Source organism: Sander lucioperca, chromosome 14, assembly GCF_008315115.2.
Source record: "Sander lucioperca isolate FBNREF2018 chromosome 14, SLUC_FBN_1.2, whole genome shotgun sequence".
NCBI lineage: Eukaryota > Metazoa > Chordata > Actinopteri > Perciformes > Percidae > Sander > Sander lucioperca.
In genome coordinates, this window is record NC_050186.1 from 22,232,245 (window position 1) to 22,254,327 (window position 22,083).

Genomic DNA, 22,083 nt, shown 5'->3' on the forward strand with positions numbered 1-22,083 from the left:
GTAGGGGGAAAAGGATATAAGTGTTCTGATTGCAGAGTACTAATCTAGAAGATTAAACTACAGGGGTATAAATGTAATGTTAAGAGGTCAGTTAAGTATCTTTTGGACAGAAACACAGGAATAATTATCATTTACTTACAGCAGGTCCCTCAGGTCCTGGAGGTCCTTCAATCAGCATACCCTGCAAAAATCAAAATAAAGTCAGAAATGTTACACAGGAGAAAAATCTCACAAAAAGAACATACAAGTGTGTACATTGTAGAAAGTCATTACTCCATTATAAGGCTCCGCTGTTATAAATTAAAAATGCAAAACACATTTGGCTCCTACTGGAGAGATCTGTCCCAGCTGCATTTCAGGTTAAATAACTTATCTTAGCATTTTAAGACTGAAATATGCACTAAAAAAAGAAAATCAGCTTAGATGACAAATGTAAACATTTTTAGCCTTTTCTACGAGGACAAGAAGCTTAAGTTAGTTTGTCATTCAGTCTCTGGATGGGCATGGTTGCTGCCATTTAAACTACCAGCTGTCTAATCTATAGGATGTTTGTCAAGCTCCTCATTGGAAATTAACAGCTGGTAAACAGTATAATGACTATTTGGCAACAATTGCACAACAGTGTAGGTAACCAGCTGTAGGTATGTCCTGTGATTTTATAACAGAATAGGTATTGTTCTTTAGCCAAAACGGTATTCTAAAAGGTGAACATGTGTTGAATCACACCCTCAACTTGACGTGGCAAATCTATCTTGAATTACAGTTAGAAAAGCAAGATGTTGACTGGAGGGTTACTGGTGCAAACCCATGGAGCTTCTGGGAAAAGTGACTGGGAACAAGCTAGTTTAAATAAATACACTTGCTGAGGTAAAGCTTCTTAAAGACAGTGACTCACAGGCTCCAAGACAGCAGGTTCTCCTTTGTCTCCTTTCTGGCCTCTGACGGCGGCCTGAGGAAAACACACATGTAGCCAACAACACAGCATAGTCAGTATAAAGGTACTCACACACATACATCGAAAACAAAAAAGACAAACACACACAGAATGCAGATTTGGCTGCATGCATTTGGACAGCAGGTGCACACTTACACAAGACAACCACATTAGTTTGCAACATTGTATAAAACATTATTACACCAGTGTTCTCCAAACTGTTGGTCCATTACTTGTATATTTGTTTTTGCATAGATACAGAGAATGATGTTGGCTTAGCAGCGCTAAATGAAGCCATACACTGAGATAAACGGCATTCAAGACAAAAGATGCAGCAATTGGTTACTGCTGCACTTCCAAATGCCGCTTTATGCAGTGTATGTGACAGTTCAAGTTATCGTTTATGTTTTTAGGATCCCCAATAGCTTCTACTACCAATAGCTATTCATCCAAGGGTCCTGAGTTGCTCACTATACACCGTATAGAATAAAACCAATTTCAACCATTGATATGGGGACTAAGTCTTGGTCCTTAAAGTATTTGAAATGCATTCAAATACAGGTTTCTCTGTGACTGATTGAGCTTGCCTGGCATACAATTGAATCCATGAATATTATATGGTATATTGGTCATTTTGAATTTTTAGAGTCAAGTCAAAATAGGTAACATTAGTCAAAGTTGTAGCTGGTCCTCCTGAGATTTCTAAACGGATTTTATAACGTTTCGGTTTGTCTAAAATCCACATGTATGTGTTAAAGTGAAGGTAATTATGGCTACATTCTCTATCCCAGTCTTTTAGGTAAAGATTTATATAGTACCAGGTGTGTTCAAATTAGCCACCATGGTTAAGAAGGTCCCAGAGTGGTGAAAAAACTAAACACACAGAAGTAAATGATGTGTTTCCATAACGGCCTTTGAGAGACGGCAAACTCAAACAAGTCATTTGAGAGGACATTGAATACAATTTGACAAAGACTAGGATTCAGATTTGGTTGAAACTGATTTTGTGGGTTTTTTTTGCCTCTGAAGCAAAACGACTTACGCCTCCCTCGTCTGTCACAGCGGACAGGGCGGGGCCCATGTTGGCTTCGACCTCTCCAGTCTCCATCATTGGCTCATTGTAGTCCTTGTAGGAATAGTCGTATTCCTTAAGGCCCACGTCCACATACTCCTCAGTAAAGGCCTCCTCGCCCACACCGCCTGCCTTGGTGGTATCTACCTCCTCTCCCACCAACGTTGTCTCCACCTGGGGCTGGGTTGGGTTTATCAGAGCCGCAATGGGGTGGATAGAGGGGCACGGGAGGATGTATCAAGCAAAGGGAAATAAAGATGCAAGAGGAAGAAGGAAGGAAGAGGGAGATGTATGAATGATGGGGAAACGTTAGTAAAGGAAAGAGAAATATAGAATGAATCACCAGGGGGAGTAGAAGAAGGGGGCATATATAGAAAGAAGTGAGTCTTACCTTTTGCAAATAAACAGTGACATAGGGACAGAAAACAAAAAGACACCTGGCAGACTGTGGTATCAGTCCTTCATGCTTAACTTCAGTCTGATTTTTTCAGGTGAATTACCGATTGGCAGGATAATCCTGCGACTTTAGATCTCCTGTTAATCATTTATTGTTAAATTTATAATAGTATGTTTCCACTAAAGCATATCCTCATCAGCTTGTGTGTGATGACCTGTCCAATTTTGCTCAAATATATTATCTGACATTGTAAGCGTTAGCACACAGAACTGATATGAAGCACTTTGTGAAAACAAGCTGCTGCTATGTGCTATGCTATGCGAAGCAAAAACTATGTTATTTTCTATTTTACTTACCATGGGTGTTTTAAAAACAAATATGAATCCAGTGGAATTATGCTGTACCGTCATCTCATATGAAAATGCAGTAATTGACTAAGTAAATCCAACTGAAGCCCTTTTACAACAAGTTGTGAATAATGTGTATATTTGTTACAAAAATATATACCATATAGAACTGACACAATTCTCACCAAAACATTAGCAAAAACATCAGAATTGGAAAACAAAACAAAGGCATCAAATTCAGCTAATATAGATGATAAAATGTTAATGATGACAATATGGATTATTGCCAAAATAAGTGAACTGTGAGAAACAGATCAGAACTGTGAGAAACTCAGTCTCAAATTCTGACAGTTTAGGGCTGTAAAGTAAGCCACAGCAATGACTGTATTCTTTAGTTCAGTTAGATTTTTCTCTCAAACCAGAATGCATTATATTCATCTCACTTTGTTGCTGTGGTTAAAACTTCATATCAAATATTTGTATGCGTATCTCTTTGTCACAAGTTCTTTGTTCTTATGTCAAGATCACAACCTGATCAACCAAGGGTCTTGAGATGAGAACAGGAATCTTGTTGTTAGGGGGAAAAGGGATCCACATAAAAATGTTTGATGATACAAGCAGATGAATGTGGTGCATTCTTTTTGAAAAAGTGTGTCTTGTCATGTGGCATCGGTGCCAACAAAACATTGTTGTATGGTTAGAAAAGTATAAAGACAGACACAGAGCTATAACTACTTGGTAAAACTACAAAGACTGGGCTCACCACCACACAGCTATTACACTGTCTTCTTCCTTTGTTGATGGCTGTTTCTTGTTTTGAGGTGAGGAGTTATTCTTGTTTTTGTCACTTTGTGCTAATTGGTAACTTCTGTTATTTTTGTATTTTCCTGAGTAAATGAAAGGTCCCATATTACACATTTTTTTAGGTGCATACTTGTATTTTTGGTTTCTACTAGAACATGTTTACATGCTTTAATGTTCAAATACAAATTATTTTGCTCATTCCGTTGGTCTGAATAAACCTGTATTCACACTTTCTAAAACGCTTCGTTTTAGCGCCTGTCTCTTTAAGCTCCCTACCGGGTCTTCTGTATCTGCGCTCTCTGCGTCGCTGCACCGTCATTGCAGCCGGGTAATAACTGTAACGGCACTGTAGCATCACTTTCTACCTATATATACTATAGTTGTGACATCAGAACTGTACGGAAGTCCTGACGGCTTGATAAAAGGCATTGTTTCTAAATACGGGCTGTGTGCATTTCTCTGTGAATAGAGCGTTTTGATACTTTCACAGTATTATAGCACCTCGACTGGCTTTATACAATATGGGACCTATAAGCAAATACATCTGGAGACTTACATTTATGTTCTTTATAAGGTTTATTTATTCTATCAGTCTTCTTTGACTATTTCATCTTCTTGATCTGTGTCACTATCCAGTGTGTAATTTTCTTATTACCTGTACAGGGACCTCTTCTTGTCCAATCACCTCACCCTCTGGCACCGTCTCCTCATAGTAATAATCAGTCTCTGTAGCGGTGTGGCCAGCCTCGGAATATTCAGTATCTACATCCTGATTGGTCAAGTTGACAGGAATTGGGGAGCAGGGAGGAAGTAAGCAGATTTTAATGGGAAAGCGTGGTTAGTTCAAAGTCTGCTTGTAAGTGATGATGAGTTAAAAGTGGAAAAAAATGGAACACATCCTAAAATTGTGGTTGCCAAAGAATGTCTTTACTGGCAACTCACATTTTTAAAGTTGTGAAGATCCATTTTATAAAAGAAATTTCAGGTAGAATCTCAATGACTATACATGTTGCCATATGCAAGATTTAGGGAGTCATTGAGACTACTTTGCTGAGATTTCTTTTTATTGTATTGTTGAACATTTTTTTGCTTTTTAAAGCTCACAAAGCCAATATTCATGAAAGGGTGAAGTCTGCTCTTATTGGAAGTAAGTAGGACTGAGAGCCTCTATCCATCCCTAAAGATGAAAACATCATTACTTGATGCTTTGGGATGTCTAGTGTAACCCAAGACCAGAAAACAGAGAGACAACCCCGATTAACAGCCTCACAGAACATAATTCAGTTAATTAAATGTAACACATTCTAAGAATTTCCCAGAACCCACTAATTACCATGAACCCTTACAATGTCATTCTACCTTGAAGCAGCTTCATAGTACACTACACATTGAATTCAATGTAACTTGTAATGAAAGCACACTTGCTTTTTAGTTTCTGTGAGGCTGCTTTATTCATATTTGATACAAAATATGGCCAGATAAAGGGACACGTGTCAGAGAGAAAACACAGGTACTTCAAAAACAAAACAAAGAGAGGCAATGACAGAGTGACAGAGTGACAGAGGAGATTTGTTGTGTTGCTTGTGTATAGAATGTAATAGTATTTGTGTTTTCTCAGGTTTAGTTTTTGTGCCACAGAAATCCATGCTCATTCATTTGACTGGTACGTTAATGGTTTCCCCTGAAAAGAAAGAGACGGAGTGCTGAAGTGCATTCAGGTTCTGAGATCCAGTTTTAGCTTGAGTAGGAGAATGAAGTAAAGTAAAGAACAATGAAACTGTACAATTAGCCATGCTTCAATGTGCACCGCTTTATGATATCATATGAAGAAGTTGGGGTGATCATAAAGATCATATGATATATAAACAGAGGAGAAGGCACTCAGCTTGATATGAACCAACTTCCATTCTGAAGACCAGATTGTCCACCATCGAGGATATACCTCAAAATTTGCACTGCAAGCCATCTATTGAAAGATGAAACTATTCATAAAATGTTGTTGCAGACCCTGGATGGTGGACAGAACTGGCAACCAGATGGGGCAGATGGATCATACGACTCTGGACATTGTGACCCAAACATGGACCCTCTTGTTGTACCTGTTGATAACCGTTGGTATTTTTCTTCGCTGGGACTGTAGTTCCACTCAGCACAGTCTTGCCAAAGGGTGGGAATGGTTTGTGCTGGGATTTAACATTTTCCACCACCACCTTGGATTTCGTGGGTCTAGGTGGAGTTGGTCGGACAGGGGCAGATGTTGTAGGTACTTTCTTCGGGGTGGAAACCTTTTCGACCACATTCTTCACAACTTTATTCACCGTTGGTTTGACCAGAGGGACTTTGGTGACCACATTTTTAACTTTGGTGACCTCTTTGACTTCTGTCTTTACTTGAGTTTTTGCTGCTGGAGCTTTGGTGGCCACAGCCTTTGCTGTTTTTGTAGGTTCAGGTTTTGATGCTTTTGTGGGTTTAGGTGCCTTTGTAGCTTCTTCTTTGGCAGCTGATTTAGCTGCGTTGACCACAGTCTTTTCTACTTTAGCAATTTTCTCAGTCTTTGCTTTTGTAGTGGTTTCAATTTTTGCCTGATTTGTAGCACCATTACTAACGACTTTCTTTTCTACCACAGTAATAATTTTGCCATTGCCGTTAGCCTTAGCCTCACCATTGACTTTATTCTCAGCTTTGCCATTCATTTTGACTTTAACCTCTTTAACCTCGGTGGCAGTTTTGCCATTTCCATTGGCTTTCTTTTCTGCTGTAGCTTTGCCATTGCTGTTTCCATTAGTCTTAGACACAACAGTCGATTTTCCATTTCCATTGGCTTTCTTTTCTGCTGAGGATTTTCCATTGACTTTCTTCTCAGCTACAACCTTGCCATTGCCATTTCCATTAACCTTGGCCTGAGCTGTAGGCTTGGCATCAGCTGTAGCTTTGCCATTGCTGTTCATTTTTGTTACAGCTGTTTTTCCATTGCCATTGCTGTTGGCTTTAGCTGCACCATTTACTTTCTTCTCAGCAGCTTGTTTACCATTGCCGTTCTTAGCTGGGGTAGCCGTAGGCTTAGATTTAGCTGCTGCTGTTGGTTTGATCTTAGACAAAAGGATCTCTACTGCAGTGGGCTTAGCTTTGGATGGCTTGGCTGTTGCAGACTTGGGAGCTTTGGTGGGCATGGGCAACTTGACTACAAGTTTGGATAGTCCGGTCTTGGCCGGCTTAGCTGGAGTGGGTTTCGGTTTGACAGGGGTGGATTTAGTGGGGGCTGCTTTTCCATTGAGCTCCTTCTTCTAATATCCGTGATTATTGTTTGGTTGAGATGTTGTTTAGTATGTAAAAGTGCATATTGACAAAAAGAGAGTGGAGGACGACACAGATACATGGAAGGGTTGGGAGGGGGATGAAAAGCACAAACAAGGGATGGACAGAAGGAGAGAGAAAGACAAGAGTGGATGTTTTGAGAAACAATGACATAAAGATGGCCAAGGCTTGGATGATTTACTGAGACTGTACAGGCATTACTGGATACAGCAGATGATTAAGTTTTAAAACAGTAAGGAAAAATAAAACTGAAAAAACTACCAGTATTCAAACAAATTGAAAATCGACATTTTGAGAATTTCACATCTTTGACCCAAGTTATTTAGAGGAGTTTTTGCTGATCTCTCCAGTAATGCCATTCCCAATATTAAATGACAAAGCAGCATCTTTGCGCTAACATGAACTGGAGCCTGTGGTTTGGCAGAGGCACTGAGTGTGTGACTGGTCAGGTGAAGCTGGTGCTAAACATACACACACACACACACACACACACACACACACACACACACACACACACACACACACACAAAACATACACATCACTAAGGCACTGACCTGCTGTGCTCTCTCTCTCTCTCTCTCTCTCTAACACACACACACACACACACACACACACATACACACACACACACACACACACACACACACACACACACACACACACACACACACACACACACACACACACACACACACGTTATAATGCACTGCAAGACAGGGAAGGTTACTGCTGTTTAGCCATGCAAAGGAAAGAGCGTGGATGGCAGGCAAGCATTCAAATGCATGTTAGTCACATAAAATCACAAAATGAAAACAACAGTTCACAGTTAATTCTTACTCTTCATGCTGCTATTAAGAAATTACATGCAAATTAACATTGTCAACAACAAAATTTCACCTGAGTAAAACAGGCCATCGCCATGAATATAAACTCCTCAAATATGCAATACAGAACACAAACAGACTTAAAGGAGACATACTGTGGCATACATGCATGCCATACAAAGGTCAGATTTACAACCAAGATGAAAATATGTGCATTGATATTCCCATGTTGACTGGAAAATTGGTATGGAAACTGATAACCCAGAAGTACAGTAGGTGCATGCGGTGATCCTCCAAGACAATTAAGAAATCATGCAAGTATCAAGACAACACAGACACATGCCCTGGTCAAATAGCATTGCAAATCTAGCTGTGTTTTTTTGTGATCAACTGTTAAACTGAGTAGAGTTCATCATAAACAAATGAGGTGCAATCACAGAAAAGCATTTGAAAGTCAATTAATTATGCACTTCTGTGATCAGCCACTTCGTGTTACAAACTCCATCTATCTTGTACACAACGAAAATAAAAACAAAACATATTTACAAAGACGATTTGACCAAGATCAGGTAAAGAAAAGGCTACTGTGGCACGTTCTTACGTATGTTTCCTATGCTAACTTGTATTTGGCATCAAATACAAATCACCCAATCATCATGTATAATCCATTGGTTTGATATGGAAATGTCAGCAGATCCACAATAAAATCAGAGTCTCAAGTCTCAAAGAATTCTTGTTGAGTCCATTATGTGATAAAAACCTTTGTGACATCCCTTTTTAAACATTAACGTGCTCTCCTTAAACAGGATATATGGAGGTGAAGTATAGAGAACTGAGTGGAAATGAATGTGAGGAAAAAGTGTGCATGTGTGTATAACAACACAGCTGCACCTACACCACCCCAGTGCCCCTACTTGGCCACATCTGAACACACACACAAACACACACATATATGACAACATGTAAATGACACGAGGACAAAAAATCATAAGAAAGAAAGGTACTCCTGTGTGACGAAGTCAGTGGAAACGAGTTGGACGTGTGAGAGGTCAATGTGGATTACAGAAAAGGTGAAATGTGAATAAAACAAAGGGGGTATGGAATGATGAGGGATGAGAGAGGCATATGGAATGCTAAAAGTGAAAATGCTTAAATTTTTTTCTTCAAACAAACATTTTAGGGAATATGGAATGTAAATCTTGTTCACACAAATATTTAGCAAGCTAAACCTATATTATGAATTATGCCTCCGTTATTCCTTTAATACCTCTCTCTCTCATTCTCCTTCCCTTCCACAAACCCCGCTCCTGTTTTCCCTCTCTCATGCTCCCTCTTTACCTGTTGACTGGGGGCCCCAGGTTGAGGAGAGGGGGACGCAGAGGAGGAGGGAATGCCTGTTGTTTCCTCATAATAATAGGGGTATTCATGGTCATCCTGCTCCTCATCAAAGTACTGAGAGAGATTGGAAGGATTGAAAGATGGGAAAGATGGACGAAGGGATGGGTTGGCAGATGGGACATGAAAGCAAGAGGAATGAAAGGAGAGGAATGCATGAAAAGGGGGAAAGTGGATTTCCAAATGGGAGGTGAACAGAGATTGCAGAGGGCAAAGAGGGAAAAATATAGGAGAGAAGGGGTGAATGTGGGTGATAGACAGCAAAGGAGATAATAATAAAATGCTTAGCTTTTATTTTTCCATTCATCAGAGGAGTCTGTGCTGCTGTTTTAAAAGTGTTGATATTAGAATTGCCCATACACAACAACGACAACCTTGATGAATGAGAAAACAGCAAAAAAAAATAGAGCAACGGGTGAAGGCAATGAATAAAACCACACTGATTTATATTCATTCAGAAAGCAGTCATTTCAACAGCGTCAACATGACAGGGTTTGGGACACAAAGTGTTGGAGCTCTGTACAGTGACTGATACACATATTGTATTGACTGATCCAGCATGCAGGCTTATAAAACAAAGATCATGTACTTTGGATGGATGAATGCGGATGGAAATCACCTGCTACTTTAGCTCTGTGACGCAGCTGGTGTCAGGGAACTGTCAGCTCCCAAATATCAGCATGTTTTTGAGAGAAAAAAAGGGAGGGAGAGCTTGCAAAGCTTATAATGTACGTAATGTGCACAACCAGTCTCAGAAAGCAAAGAGGCTCCACCTTAAGCCATCTTCATGTCAAATGCTTATATGTCTCTATTTAACCAGAAAACCAATCAGAATTTAACTTCATTTGCATGTTTTATGAACTGAATAAGTTCTCTTTCTTTCAATCCATGGTAAGAAAATTGGGGAAAGACACGTTGGCTTGTATGATCCTCTTTCCCCTACCTTTCTGTGTTCCATTGCAGAAAAAAAGTCACAACTAATCAACTGCTGAAATAATTAAAGTGTCTCGAACGCAAAGTGTATCTAATGATGGAAATGTGCCCATTTTTAGAGTTATAGTCGTGGAAATGTATGATATGATAATGTCTCTGCTTTTCTTTTATTTACCTCAGGGACACACAGACCGAGGAGGAAAGTGGATGGATACAAACTGTTGACAGGGATGCGTGAGGAAGACAGAAAGGGAGAGCAGCACTTTGATGACATTATCAGATGACCCAAACTGAGCCTGAGGACTTTTTGTTCATTTTCAGAGGAATGGTGCATTTATGTGGTCTTTGTTTTTACAAACTATCTCAGTAAAAGGATGTAGCAGTAGCTTTCCTATCACAAATCATATTTGTTACTGACTAAATGTCTTTAGTCTTCTGAAAGAGAAGATACAACTTTATTTATCCTAAGGGAAATTGCAGTATGTTGATGAATCAGCAATTAAATGAGTTGATTTCCCTTTGATTAACCCCTTGTGAGAGGGAAGCACACTAGGAGGAGCTTGAAGCAAACTCCGGACAGCAGGAATTTCAAGGACCTGAATTATCTTAACTGACTCAGAAGTATCTAATAAGTGACAGCCATGATAAAAAGCGGGATAAACTCTTTCAATTTTATGCATGTAAGGTGCTTAAGTCCACTTCCAAAATCCTTTATTGTGGGATACACAAGACCATCATTTAGAAAAGTGCCAAAGAAAAGGAAAACAAAGTCCACAGATTCTGTTTGGGCCTGCTTTATCGGAGCTACGGATGAGCCTACAATTTTATGAATGAGTTGTGTTAGCATAGTGATGTCAGTCTGAGGTTATCCGCTCTGTAATAGATGCTACTCAGTCGTCTAGTGAGTGCTATGGGATTTGTGTGAACAACTGAGACCTCATCCAACAGTAACTTTCATAAGAGGTGAAAGAGTGTGAGGGAAATATAAAGGCTACTGGAGTTATTGTAGCCTGCAGGAAGGTTTTTAGGTTTCATTGTTTGATAAAAGTTACATATGTGCGGAGGACCCAATTCTGATTTCATACGTCTGTGGATGAACATGTGTTGTGGTGATGTTACTCACGTATGTGTTGGGGTCCTGAGCCTGGGTCTTGGGCAGTGGGGAGTCACAGTCAGGGCTGTAGTGTTCACAGAAGTCATAGGCAGCCTGGGGGTTGGAGGCGATCAGCAGTTGCTGGATGTCTCCCTGTTAGAAGATAAAAAACTGATCAACAAAAACCTGTACAGCTACATCTTCTATTACAGAGCTCAATGACCACTTCTAAAGCAGGGGTCTTCAACGTTTTTTTAAGCCAAAGACCCCTTAACTGAGAGTGAGATGGATCAGGGACCCCCTACTACATACAGTATATTGTATAAAATTAAGTTGCGTAATAAACTGGGCCTACAATAACGTGTGGCGGCCTAAAGCCTTTATACATACCCTTTTTGCAAAGAATACTAAGCTAATAAAATAGCCTTCTAATTGTTGGCATGATTTTATAAATCATGTTTTAATGTTAAACATACATGTGGTGCAATTAATCCTTAGGATTAATGTATCTGGGGATGGCTACCTTAGTGACTACCTATTTATATTTGTTAATAATATGTTGGATTCATGTTAAGACTTTAATAATACAATAATTTGGAGGCCCCCCTGTATTGACTCCGAGGACCCCCTAAAGGTCCCAGACCCCCTTTTGAAGATCCCTGTTTATTAAGTTTATTAAGTAATGATGTGTTTTTAACTTGAATCAATGCTACCTTTTATGACTAGAACTTGCTACTACGTATTCACAGACATTTAACCAGTTATCAGCCACGCAACCAATAAGCCCATAGTTTGTCTCTTAAAAAGGCCCTCACCTGGAAAACCTCCTCATCAAGCAGACGGGCTCCGAAGACTGTGATGCCATTGGTGTCTACCTCCGCGTTGTTGCCGCGGGGCAGGGCACGGGTCATCTTCTTCTTGCAGTCCAGCAGCAGTGTCACATTTTTCTTTGAAACGGAGATAGCGATGCGATGCCACCTAGTGACAAGGAGGAGGAACCGAAGGCGAATAAATGTGTACTGCGACTACAGGCCTGATTAAAAAGGTATCAAACCAACCCTCAAATCACATATACACTCCAACACACACACACACACACACACACACACACACACACACACACACACACACACACACACACACACACACACACACACACACACACACACACACACACACACACACACACACACACACACACACACACACACCACCACACCCACATGACCCCAAACATGTCATCTCAACCAGTCACAAACTGGTTGTTGCCGTTTACTGACTTGCCATCAGCCAGATTGACGCCTCTGAACAGTGGGTAGTCCTCAGGGGCTGGCTTGCCGTTCTGGTCCTCATACAGGAAAACAGGTGAGCGTCCCATTTCAATGCCCAGCTGCTGGATGCCCTGCTCGCTGTAGATGGAGAGGAGGAAGGCCTGGAGGCCAGCTTGGGCCTTAACCAGAGCCATGATGGAAAAATTCTCTGGGAATGGACCTATCGATTAGAGAAGGGAGGGATGGGAGGAGAGAGACAATGAAAGACGGAAACGGGTAAGATCATAAAGATGGGTCATTGCTCGACTGGTCTGTGGGTATTTCAGGACAGGAAGAAAATGAGAAGGAGGCAGTAATGGAGTAAAGAGCCTGAGAAAAGCTGTACTGTAAGTTGATCTGGACCTTGCACCAAAGCACGTATTGAAGTTGAAGGTAAAGAACGAGAAGGCAAAATAAATAGGTTTTAAAATAGTACAGTGATGGCTGACAAAGGGAGAATCAGGGATACATAGTGCAGTATGAGGAATGGAGAAGAAAATGTGAAAATAACTCCAGTAAGGAGCTTAATGTGATTAAAGTAAGAGGATCTGTGCCAAGATCAGCTGATTACAGAATATCACAGTTAGTCCCATGTGAAGCTGGCATAGATGATGAGGACACATTATAACAGGTGGGCAGAGCTGGAGAAGGAAGGCTATATGCTATGCCTCAGAAAATGAGTTGAACATCAGCTCTGACTTTTGAGGATTTCTTAACAACCACAAAAGTGCTGCTTTCTCCTTGTCACTCCTTTATCCCAGGGTGTCAGACGGTATTCTTAAGTTAATTTGTTATGGCTCTCCCAGTTTAACTCCGCTCGTGCACTGCAACACATAATTATACGTTATATCCATGAGCAATCTATCATGAGGCACCAAAGCCTCGCTAAACTCCAGAGAGCTCAATTTAAAATACCTCCAAACATAAGTTGCAACCTGTATTTCTAATTATAGGTTTCTGCACTCTGGAATTCATTGTAAATAAGTTAAATATTAAGCCCATCCTAAAGTGTACTAGTGTAAAGTACAACACAGGAACATTAATATGTCTGAAAATACATACATGCACAAACATATTTTTTTTGATAATACATAACTTTTTGTTGAAATGACCAAGTTTTTGAACAAAATACATATAATCAAATTGAGACACTATCAGACCTACTATATTTAATCACAGCATGTAACAGCCTGAGGGAAAACCAGTTATTGAATTTCAATAGTTTGTTTTTATTTCACTACAGTATAAAATGAAGTAACATACATAGCCTACCATTTGTTTCTCTTTTTTTCTTAAGAAAATACAGGCTCTGACACTGAACACACAAAACAGGCTAAAACCCTATTTTTTACTAGTCTATTAATAACTTAGTTTGTTGTTGTTCTATGTTATGCTTTGGTTGGGGTGTGTGTGTGTGTGTGTGTGTGTGTGTGTGTGTGTGTGTGTGCGCGCGCGTGCATGTGCGTGCGTGTTTGTATATATTTTACTTATTTTTATTGCACACATTTTTTATGTCCCTTTTGTATGAAGCACATTGTGTTACATTGGTTTGTATGAAATGTGCTATAGAAATAAAGTTTGATTGATTCATTGGGTACGTATTTATATTGTACAACTTGTACTAACTGATGTGGTAATATTGTTCATAATTACAGTCTAACAATAAAGCTACATTTTGAATTTGAAGATCAACAAAAGATTTAATTTTAGGCGTTTATAGTAACAGTGATCAAGTAGCAAGCAGTCTCTCCAAATTGTCAAACAACCGGCAGTCCCGTCTAGCTAAAGCCTACCTGAGAAGAGCTGCTTTGTTGGGGCAGAGATCTGGGCCTTCTTGGTGATGCGGTAAGCATGGTCGGGGGTGCCTGAGCGACGGGATGTGCAGAAGCCGGGGACTTTCTTCACGCCCTCGGGGAGAGAGGGGACCTGCAGAGCACGCAACACATCCACTGGGTCTGAGGAAGAGAGGAGGAGAAAAAAATTGGCATTACATATTTCTTAAACAACTCATTAGAATAGTTGGTGTGTGACACAGCAACTCAGTTTATTAAGTAAACAAGTGAACTATCAAAGCTGAAACTTTCAATCATCAGTGAATTACACACACTTATCACTTCAACATCTAACTTTGAGTCCTGCATGTCATTCTCCAGTTTTTCATTAGTCACTTTCTGTGGATTTAGAGGTGCAAGTACAGTACAGCATATCTGCCATGTCTACATTGATGGAAATAAATCTCTACTGCAGCTCTACTTTATGAGTTAAACAGATAAGGCTGGTGTAAAAACGTATTAATGACCCTACAGCAGGCATTGATATATTCTGGCGCCTTCTCCAACAGCTTTTCAGAAGGCCCATGGTCCTACAGGCTGTATGGAAATCAATGTAAAGGTCAAGACTTTTTAAAGCTTACTCCTATACTTGTTCCAATGTTGCTGAATCCAAAGTAGAGGACAGTTTTATTTTTCAGTGCAGCCTTTTTTGCAGAGGATCAAAAAAGTTAATCTTGCAAGTAATCTAAAATGTTCTTGCAGCACTAATGCGATATAGGAGCAGGTACAGGTGATGTCCACAATGGCTAGCACTGTAGATATAGGTATAATGTAACAAAGGCAGCACTGTGTCCGAGCAAATGGGCCAGAGTCCAAGTCACATACATGAACCACTGCAGGGCGGGTACAGTAAAGCTCAGTTTAAAGCAGAGCAGAGACAGTTCTCTCTATTCTGCTCACATTTATCAAGTAACTGAAACAAGTGGCTGTTGATGTGAAAGTGCTGAGTCGAATGAATATGAGGATACACATGACATGCACAAACACAAAAATCGCAGGTACACACACACACACACACACACACACACACACACACACACACACACACACAACATCACATACATGTACACGAATGTACACACACACTGTACCCCCAGTCTCACATCCTGTCTCCACTTTCACACGCTGAGGTCTGTTTCTCCACCCTCCGTCTGCACTGTGGTTTGCCTTGTTGGCTTTCTCACATTGCTCAAAGGCACTGCGTCAGTCTCTGTGTTTCAGTTTGAACATTTCGTATGTTAGAATTAATTTCCCTACATGGGATACTAAACAGCAGGAAATCCAAAGCTGCAATACTACAGAGACAGAAGGAAATTCTACAGTAAGTCACAGTCCCGCTATATGCATCTATTAAAAAAAGAAGTGCTACTTGATGTTCAATGGTCAGTGTTAGCTCCATGCCCTCTAAAGTCTTACTGTTTTAGAAGCAAACATATTGAATGAACTGATAATCTTAAACATAATTTACAGTTAGTTTGACACTCATGTCAGCACTAATTTCACCACAGTAGACATTACATTTTACATTCTTTAAAAATTGGTTGTTCAACGTGTTTCTGTTGAAATAATAATTTTTGTTATTTCACCTCTGCATGCTACACGTTTTTTTAACTTCTCCCAAGATGCCGAGCTGCTGTGTACCCTGCTGTCTAATTCAAGTGGAATGACAAATATGCATGACACAAATTCTGCCAAGGTTTGAAAACAGAAGGCTTGCATACACTTTAAAAATACTTTGCATCCTGAGAACCCAAATCGTATGAAATTATAAAATCTATCTTAGACAGTTAGAACACCTTGATGGGTCCCTATGGTTTTGAAGTGAGGCAACTATAAAGTTACGTTGTGCAACAACACCCAGTATTCACATTTTCCTGAACTCCATTATCCTCCCTCACTTTTGGCTAGCCTTCCTGTGTTTGAGGTGCACCAGAGAGCCAACTTTGCTTTTAACGGCCAATTAAATTCATTTACAGCCAGCCCTGCTGTGGCACTTCCCATAATAAACTTATGGTGGCAGTGATGCATTGCCTGTATAAAAACTACAACTCTGATGAAAAGATAACAACCAAGCCCTCCTGCGATGCAGTCTGTATAATTACACGTTTGGATGTATATGTACATTAATCAACTATTATTATATGTACGCAGAAATTATGTAATCATGCACACCTCCGCATGTTTTAAAAGTACAACAGATCATGGAACAGCATGGCACTAACACAATGAGGGAGCCCATCCCCACTTGGGCCACTATTGCTAAATATATCACCTACTGGTACAGTAAGGAGCTGTTAAGTGCAAAGCCACAGATGGATGCAGCTTATGCACCACTCTTATTTAACTACAGTGTGTCAGCTGGAGGCACAGCTGTCCATCAAAAATTAAATGATAGTTCATGCACGCACATTAACATTAATCTGCCGACTCTTCTCGTCAAAGTTATCACAGCCACTTATGATGCTCTGTTTCCTTGTGTTTGTCCTAACACTCACACTGATCCCATCAGTGGTACTTGTGTTTAGGTGACACCTAGTGTCTCAGAGTCAACAGTTAGTCAAATGGGCCCACAGATGGTAATATTTAGTCAGACAGAGCAAATGGTGCATTGATATTGCCTCAGGGTGTCTAGACCACAGTCCATTAACGTCACTCTACACCAGGGAGAGAAAGAGGAAGAGAAGGGGGGGGTAAGAGGAAGACATGAAGTGAGGAAGGAGGCGAAAAAGAGAAGGATTTATAAGCCATATGTAAGGAGGACGGAAAGCTTGAGTTAGATTGAGTGATATCATGATGCTACATGAACCATCCAAACCAGAAACCTCCCTAAGAAGGCGAAAATGAACAGAGATTAGTCAGTGAAAGTGGAAAAGTGAGACAGGTGAAAACAGAAATGAAGACACATATGAAGAAGAGGGGAAAAAAACTGTTTTCCCAGATGTCAGTGTCTTTAGTGGACTTGTAGATTTTCATAAGTAAGTTAGTTCATGACATGTTGTAACATTCAAAATGATCAGGAATCTTTATCAAGGGACAGGAAAACAATAAGGTTGTCTTTTTCCCCCAGACTTTCTGTGCAATTTCCAAACTTTTCAAATTTTCCAATACCTAAGCGACATTGAATTTGTTTTCCATGCTTTTCAAGACTTTTGCACATCTGCACAGGAATGCTGGGAATGAGAAAACGGTCGAGGGTTAAAAGGAGGGAGGGCAGAGAGAGGAAGGAGGAGGGAGAGAGCGGTTCAGGCAACGGTGGAGTGTATGTGTGTGTGTATTTTGGGGGGGTCGGGCAGTGACAGTAGACAGCGTGGTTCTGTGATGGCAGGATACTGGATCAGATTGCAGCCTGAGCTCCCCCAGTACCCCCAGTACAATGTGCCGCTCTGTTCCCCGCTGCCTGCCCAGCTCACATCTGCAGCCGGGGCCCTTCCTGCCTGGAGGACCACAATCACGACAAAAACACACCCACAAAAATAACACACGGGGCCACAGAGGTACATAGCCTCACACAGCCCAGGCAGGGAAAACTGCACCAACACACCTTGTGAGACGAGGAGTGGCAAATATGAAACTAGACAAGGTAGAAAAACAGAAAGCCAGGGAAACAAACTCTCTCTTTACTTTCTTTCCTCTCCCTCTTCCCACTCCATCGGTCTTTCTTACCATAAGCGCTCACAGATGGCTGCAGCCTTTTGATGTAAATGCGGGCCAATTACACACTGCTGTCATTAAGACAGGAAACAGGGCTCCCAGGCACGTGAGGGCAGTTACAACCGCCGCTGTAGGTAAAGATTACAGTAGCCTGTACAGTTAGCCCGACTGACAGCTGCACTGACTGAAATGAAAAAGGCCATTTTCAGTTAAAATGGCACTGATAGAACATTAAATAGTGCTTTAATAAAGTAATGATGCTACAATATGAAGCTGAGGCTCAATAAATACCAACATGTCAGACATTTAGAAACACCATGGCTTGACTTCACTGAACCCAAAATAATTTCTTAGGCAAAATATTTTGATTCAGTGTCTAGTAGGTAAATCCCTGAAAGGGATGTTAAATAATCTGAAATAATGATATGCTGTTTGGTGTATAAAGTAGCACTGTGGTAAATGTGCAGGTGCCCCAGGGCTGAAACAACCATATCACTGTTATACTCTAACCCACTCAGTTCCACACATCCACAAATTACCAAACATGCAGACCACCAGCTTAATACAACCTGATAGAAAACACATGTGATACCCAGGTTGGCAGGCACACTGTAAGATGAGGTGTGCTGCTAAAACTGCAATACTTTTCAGCACCGTTTGTATTACTGTAGTACACCTCAGCCGCCACTAGATGGAGCTCAAAGAGATTTAATTAACTTGGTGACAGGCTTCACTGTTAACAGAGCATACAGTCAGACTCTGTTGAAAGGCTTGAACACACACACACACACACACACACACACACACACACACACACACACACACACACACACACACACACACACTATGCATATAGACTCACTCACAGGAGTGTGAGAAAAGCAATGCTAATGCTTACTGAACAAGTAACTATTAAGCAGAGTCTGTATATTCTGTCAGCTAACAGGGTAAACGACTCGACTAACAGATCACACACACACCTCTTCTGTCTGGACACACAGATTAGACCCCTGCATGCACACGACCCATCAGCTGAGAAACACTGGTCAAGAGAGTTTGCACAGTAAAGGAATTCAGCTTGTTGGGTTTCTCATAAAGCCAACATGAAACACTGAACAACTCCAAATTCCTAAAATAATAGGAATAATAGACTCCTGTGATGGGTCGCATATAATTATCATATTCCATATATATGCCATCCTTTTTTTTTTATACTTGATTATTATTTAGGACTGGGGCCTATCACAACATGCATTGAGTCAGAGGCAGAGGACACTCAGGTCAAGCTCAAAAAAATTAAAAAAAAGAGAATTCTGGGTGATTTAAATATTATGAATATGCTTCTATGTTGAAACCTGAGTATATGGCATGAACACTCACAGCCATCTCGAACCCTGAGCCCGGGGTCATCATACTACTTCATGCTTGTGTGAGGTGACAACTGAAAACCTTTATTTCCTCTCCTGGGCTTCCTGCCTTAGATGCTCTGTGTAACTATTTCTAAGTGTGCATGTGTGCGTGTGTGTGTGTGTGTGTGTGTGTGTGTGTGTGTGCCCTTTCTTCTTTTAGTACAGCTGTGCAAAATACCAGACACACACTCCAGCTGACATGTTGACCCCTCACCTCTCACCTTTACACAACGACCACAGTGTTAAGACACACAGGGCAAGAGGGAAGTGCAATATTGACCACAGATTAACACACATGGATGCACAAATTTATCTGACCACCAAATTTTCTGTCTCAATAGTTGAGTCTCCTGGCATTTTCAAGAATAAACAAAGATGCCGCCAGTGGCTCTTTTCAGGGGCCTGAGATGAGAAAAACATGAACATAAGATCTCCAGAAAGCATCATACATTACAAAAAGTTAAATATAAAACACATTTTAAAACTGAAAAGCATAATCTAAACTCCAGTTGTTTCTCAATCACCAGCTGTGTCCCCATCCACCCAGCTGACCACGACGGCTAGGCGTATAAGCTACTGTAGGTTATAATTTTCAACATGGTGCTCTGTAGTTACGATGTATTTATAATGCCTTGTGTACCCAGACAGAAAATCCATTATGAGTACTTTACATTATGTATATGGTATAAATAAAGAGTTTGGTTTGTCAGTGTGGTGTTAATTATCATGTAGCCATATGACAGTGGCTGGGCAGCTGCTCTGAAAGGAAAAAGACCAATACATAACTATTCTTTGTGTTATATGAAAGTACTGTAGGTAAATCCTGACCTAGGTGTGAGAGGAAAGGGGAGTGGGAGCATAATGACAGTGAGGTGATCCTGCCATCACAGATGTTTCAATGAGTCCACCCCGTAATACCAGAGGACTCAATAGCAAATACAAAACATGAATGATTTCAGAGTAAAAGAACAACACAAGGATAAAGTCGGAAGTTCAAAACAGATTGGAATATAAAAATGAAATAACAACTTGAGCAATTCAAACACAAACGGTGCTGCATATAATGAGGAATTTCCATTAATGATGATAATTACAATGTCTACATTGCATAAAAAGTCTTAAAAACTGAGTAAAATAATCAAAGTAAAGTATGCAGACAGCAGTGTTACTGAAGAGAGAAGAGATTCCGAAACTCTAGCGAGTTAATTCTAGTGGAAAAAACTGTCAAACACCATTTTTGAATAGAATCTAACAGCATCTCTGTTGTCCCCACATCAACACAGCAATCTTAAAGAATGTTGCAGGCACTTTCTACAAGAACAGAGAACTTGAAAAGTCTAAAGATTGCTGAATATATGCAAGTTGGTTTTACTTGTTGGGGGTAGCTTTTAGAAAGGACACAAAACTTAAAGGAAAGTGGAACATTATTCATCTCACAGTGAAACTAAGCATGCCATCAATTCACATAGTATATAAACACCAAACCTGTATTTCAGGTTTAATCCTTTATCATAGTCAAAGAACTTATCTATTACAAGAGTATTCTTTTTTGCTACAAGATCAATACTTGAGCTTTTTATCATGCTTTTAGCTTTTTACACCTGCCTCGTTCTGCCTTCATTTTATAGGGTCAATACTAATGAATTCCACATTCCCTCCGTGTGGTTTATCCGTCACTACGGTTCTGTGCCAACATTAACTGTGTCGCAGCCTTTTATCATTCCCTCCATTGAGGAGCTGCTGCCAGCATATGCCCAAACCTTCTACTGTCCCCTGTATACCATTATGTAGTCTGTGCCAGTCTCTGTGTGTGCTGCGCTTATGCTGCCAACGTGTATTATGCTGGAGTCTCGTGTGGTTTCAGGGCTGGAGGCCACAGTCTTAGTTTGGACCTGAGGGTGGATACTGACACCACAAGGCCTACATGGGACCACAGGGCCCTGACCAGGAGACAGTCAGTGGTTCTCTGTACCGTACGATCACATAGGGCAGACAGTCAGCGACGGCACAAATTAGAAACCCATTGATGTGCCTGTGCTGAATGGCCAGACTGCACAGCTCAGCTCTGATTGCACTTAGTTTAGCTGTTACACAGCGTCACTGTAACTTTGTTTAGGTTCAACTGATATCACATTTTACTGCTGACATTATAATTGATGTAAAGCTACCAATAGTTGAGATTCCACGAACTGGACCATTTTACAGCAAAACAAAAATGATATCCCACAAAGTTTTTATGACATGTTTTATAAACTCCTGCCAATATATTTATATATATTTAATAACAGTTATCAATGGTTTCTGAAAACCTACATTTATCTCATAGTCTAGCCAGAGTTGACAAGTCTGACTTATAATAAACAGAAGTGTAACAGCAGTGGGCCTCCTGCATCACATAATAATCATTATCGCTGTCTATAGCTACACCTTTTTAGTGTTGGAAATCCCCACATCAGAAATCTACACTACATTCCAGGGATCTTTAGAGGTGTAATTTAGCTGGAAAAACAAGTGTGAGGAGATGGTGGGATAGTAGGAGATGCAAAATCAAATATCTGAAAACTACGCTGTGTAAAATAGATAGAAATCCTGTTGTCCTTTCACTGAATATCTGTTTGGGTTGCTGCACTAATACCACCAACACTTATTAATGAATGTCCATTGCATAGTTAGAATGATTAATCCATATCTGAAGGTTAGTAAGAGCACAGTAAACAGCTAGGTTGGCATTACTTGCAGGGTGCAATGATTGGGTTGCTTTTGCTG

At 40.4% G+C, this 22,083-nt stretch overlaps 1 protein-coding gene across 7 annotated transcripts in view; it reads right to left on the bottom strand.

Annotated features, from left to right (window-relative positions):
- col11a2 (collagen, type XI, alpha 2) overlaps positions 1-22,083 on the bottom strand; it is a 54,296-nt gene that overhangs the window by 26,776 nt on the left and 5,437 nt on the right. Inside the window, exons 2-10 of one of the 7 annotated variants that reach the window (XM_035991354.1) lie at positions 14,219-14,380; positions 12,396-12,606; positions 11,931-12,093; positions 11,146-11,268; positions 9,033-9,146; positions 4,210-4,323; positions 1,977-2,186; positions 896-949; positions 140-181 (exon numbers count right to left, since the gene is read on the bottom strand). In XM_035991354.1, the coding sequence (XP_035847247.1) occupies positions 140-181; positions 896-949; positions 1,977-2,186; positions 4,210-4,323; positions 9,033-9,146; positions 11,146-11,268; positions 11,931-12,093; positions 12,396-12,606; positions 14,219-14,380 (1,193 nt within the window). Of the gene's footprint in view, positions 1-139; positions 182-895; positions 950-1,976; positions 2,187-4,209; positions 4,324-5,653; positions 6,081-9,032; positions 9,147-11,145; positions 11,269-11,930; positions 12,094-12,395; positions 12,607-14,218; positions 14,381-22,083 lie in introns of those variants that run through there. The other 6 variants (XM_031295543.2, XM_035991355.1, XM_031295544.2 and 3 more) reach the window with 6 other exon arrangements.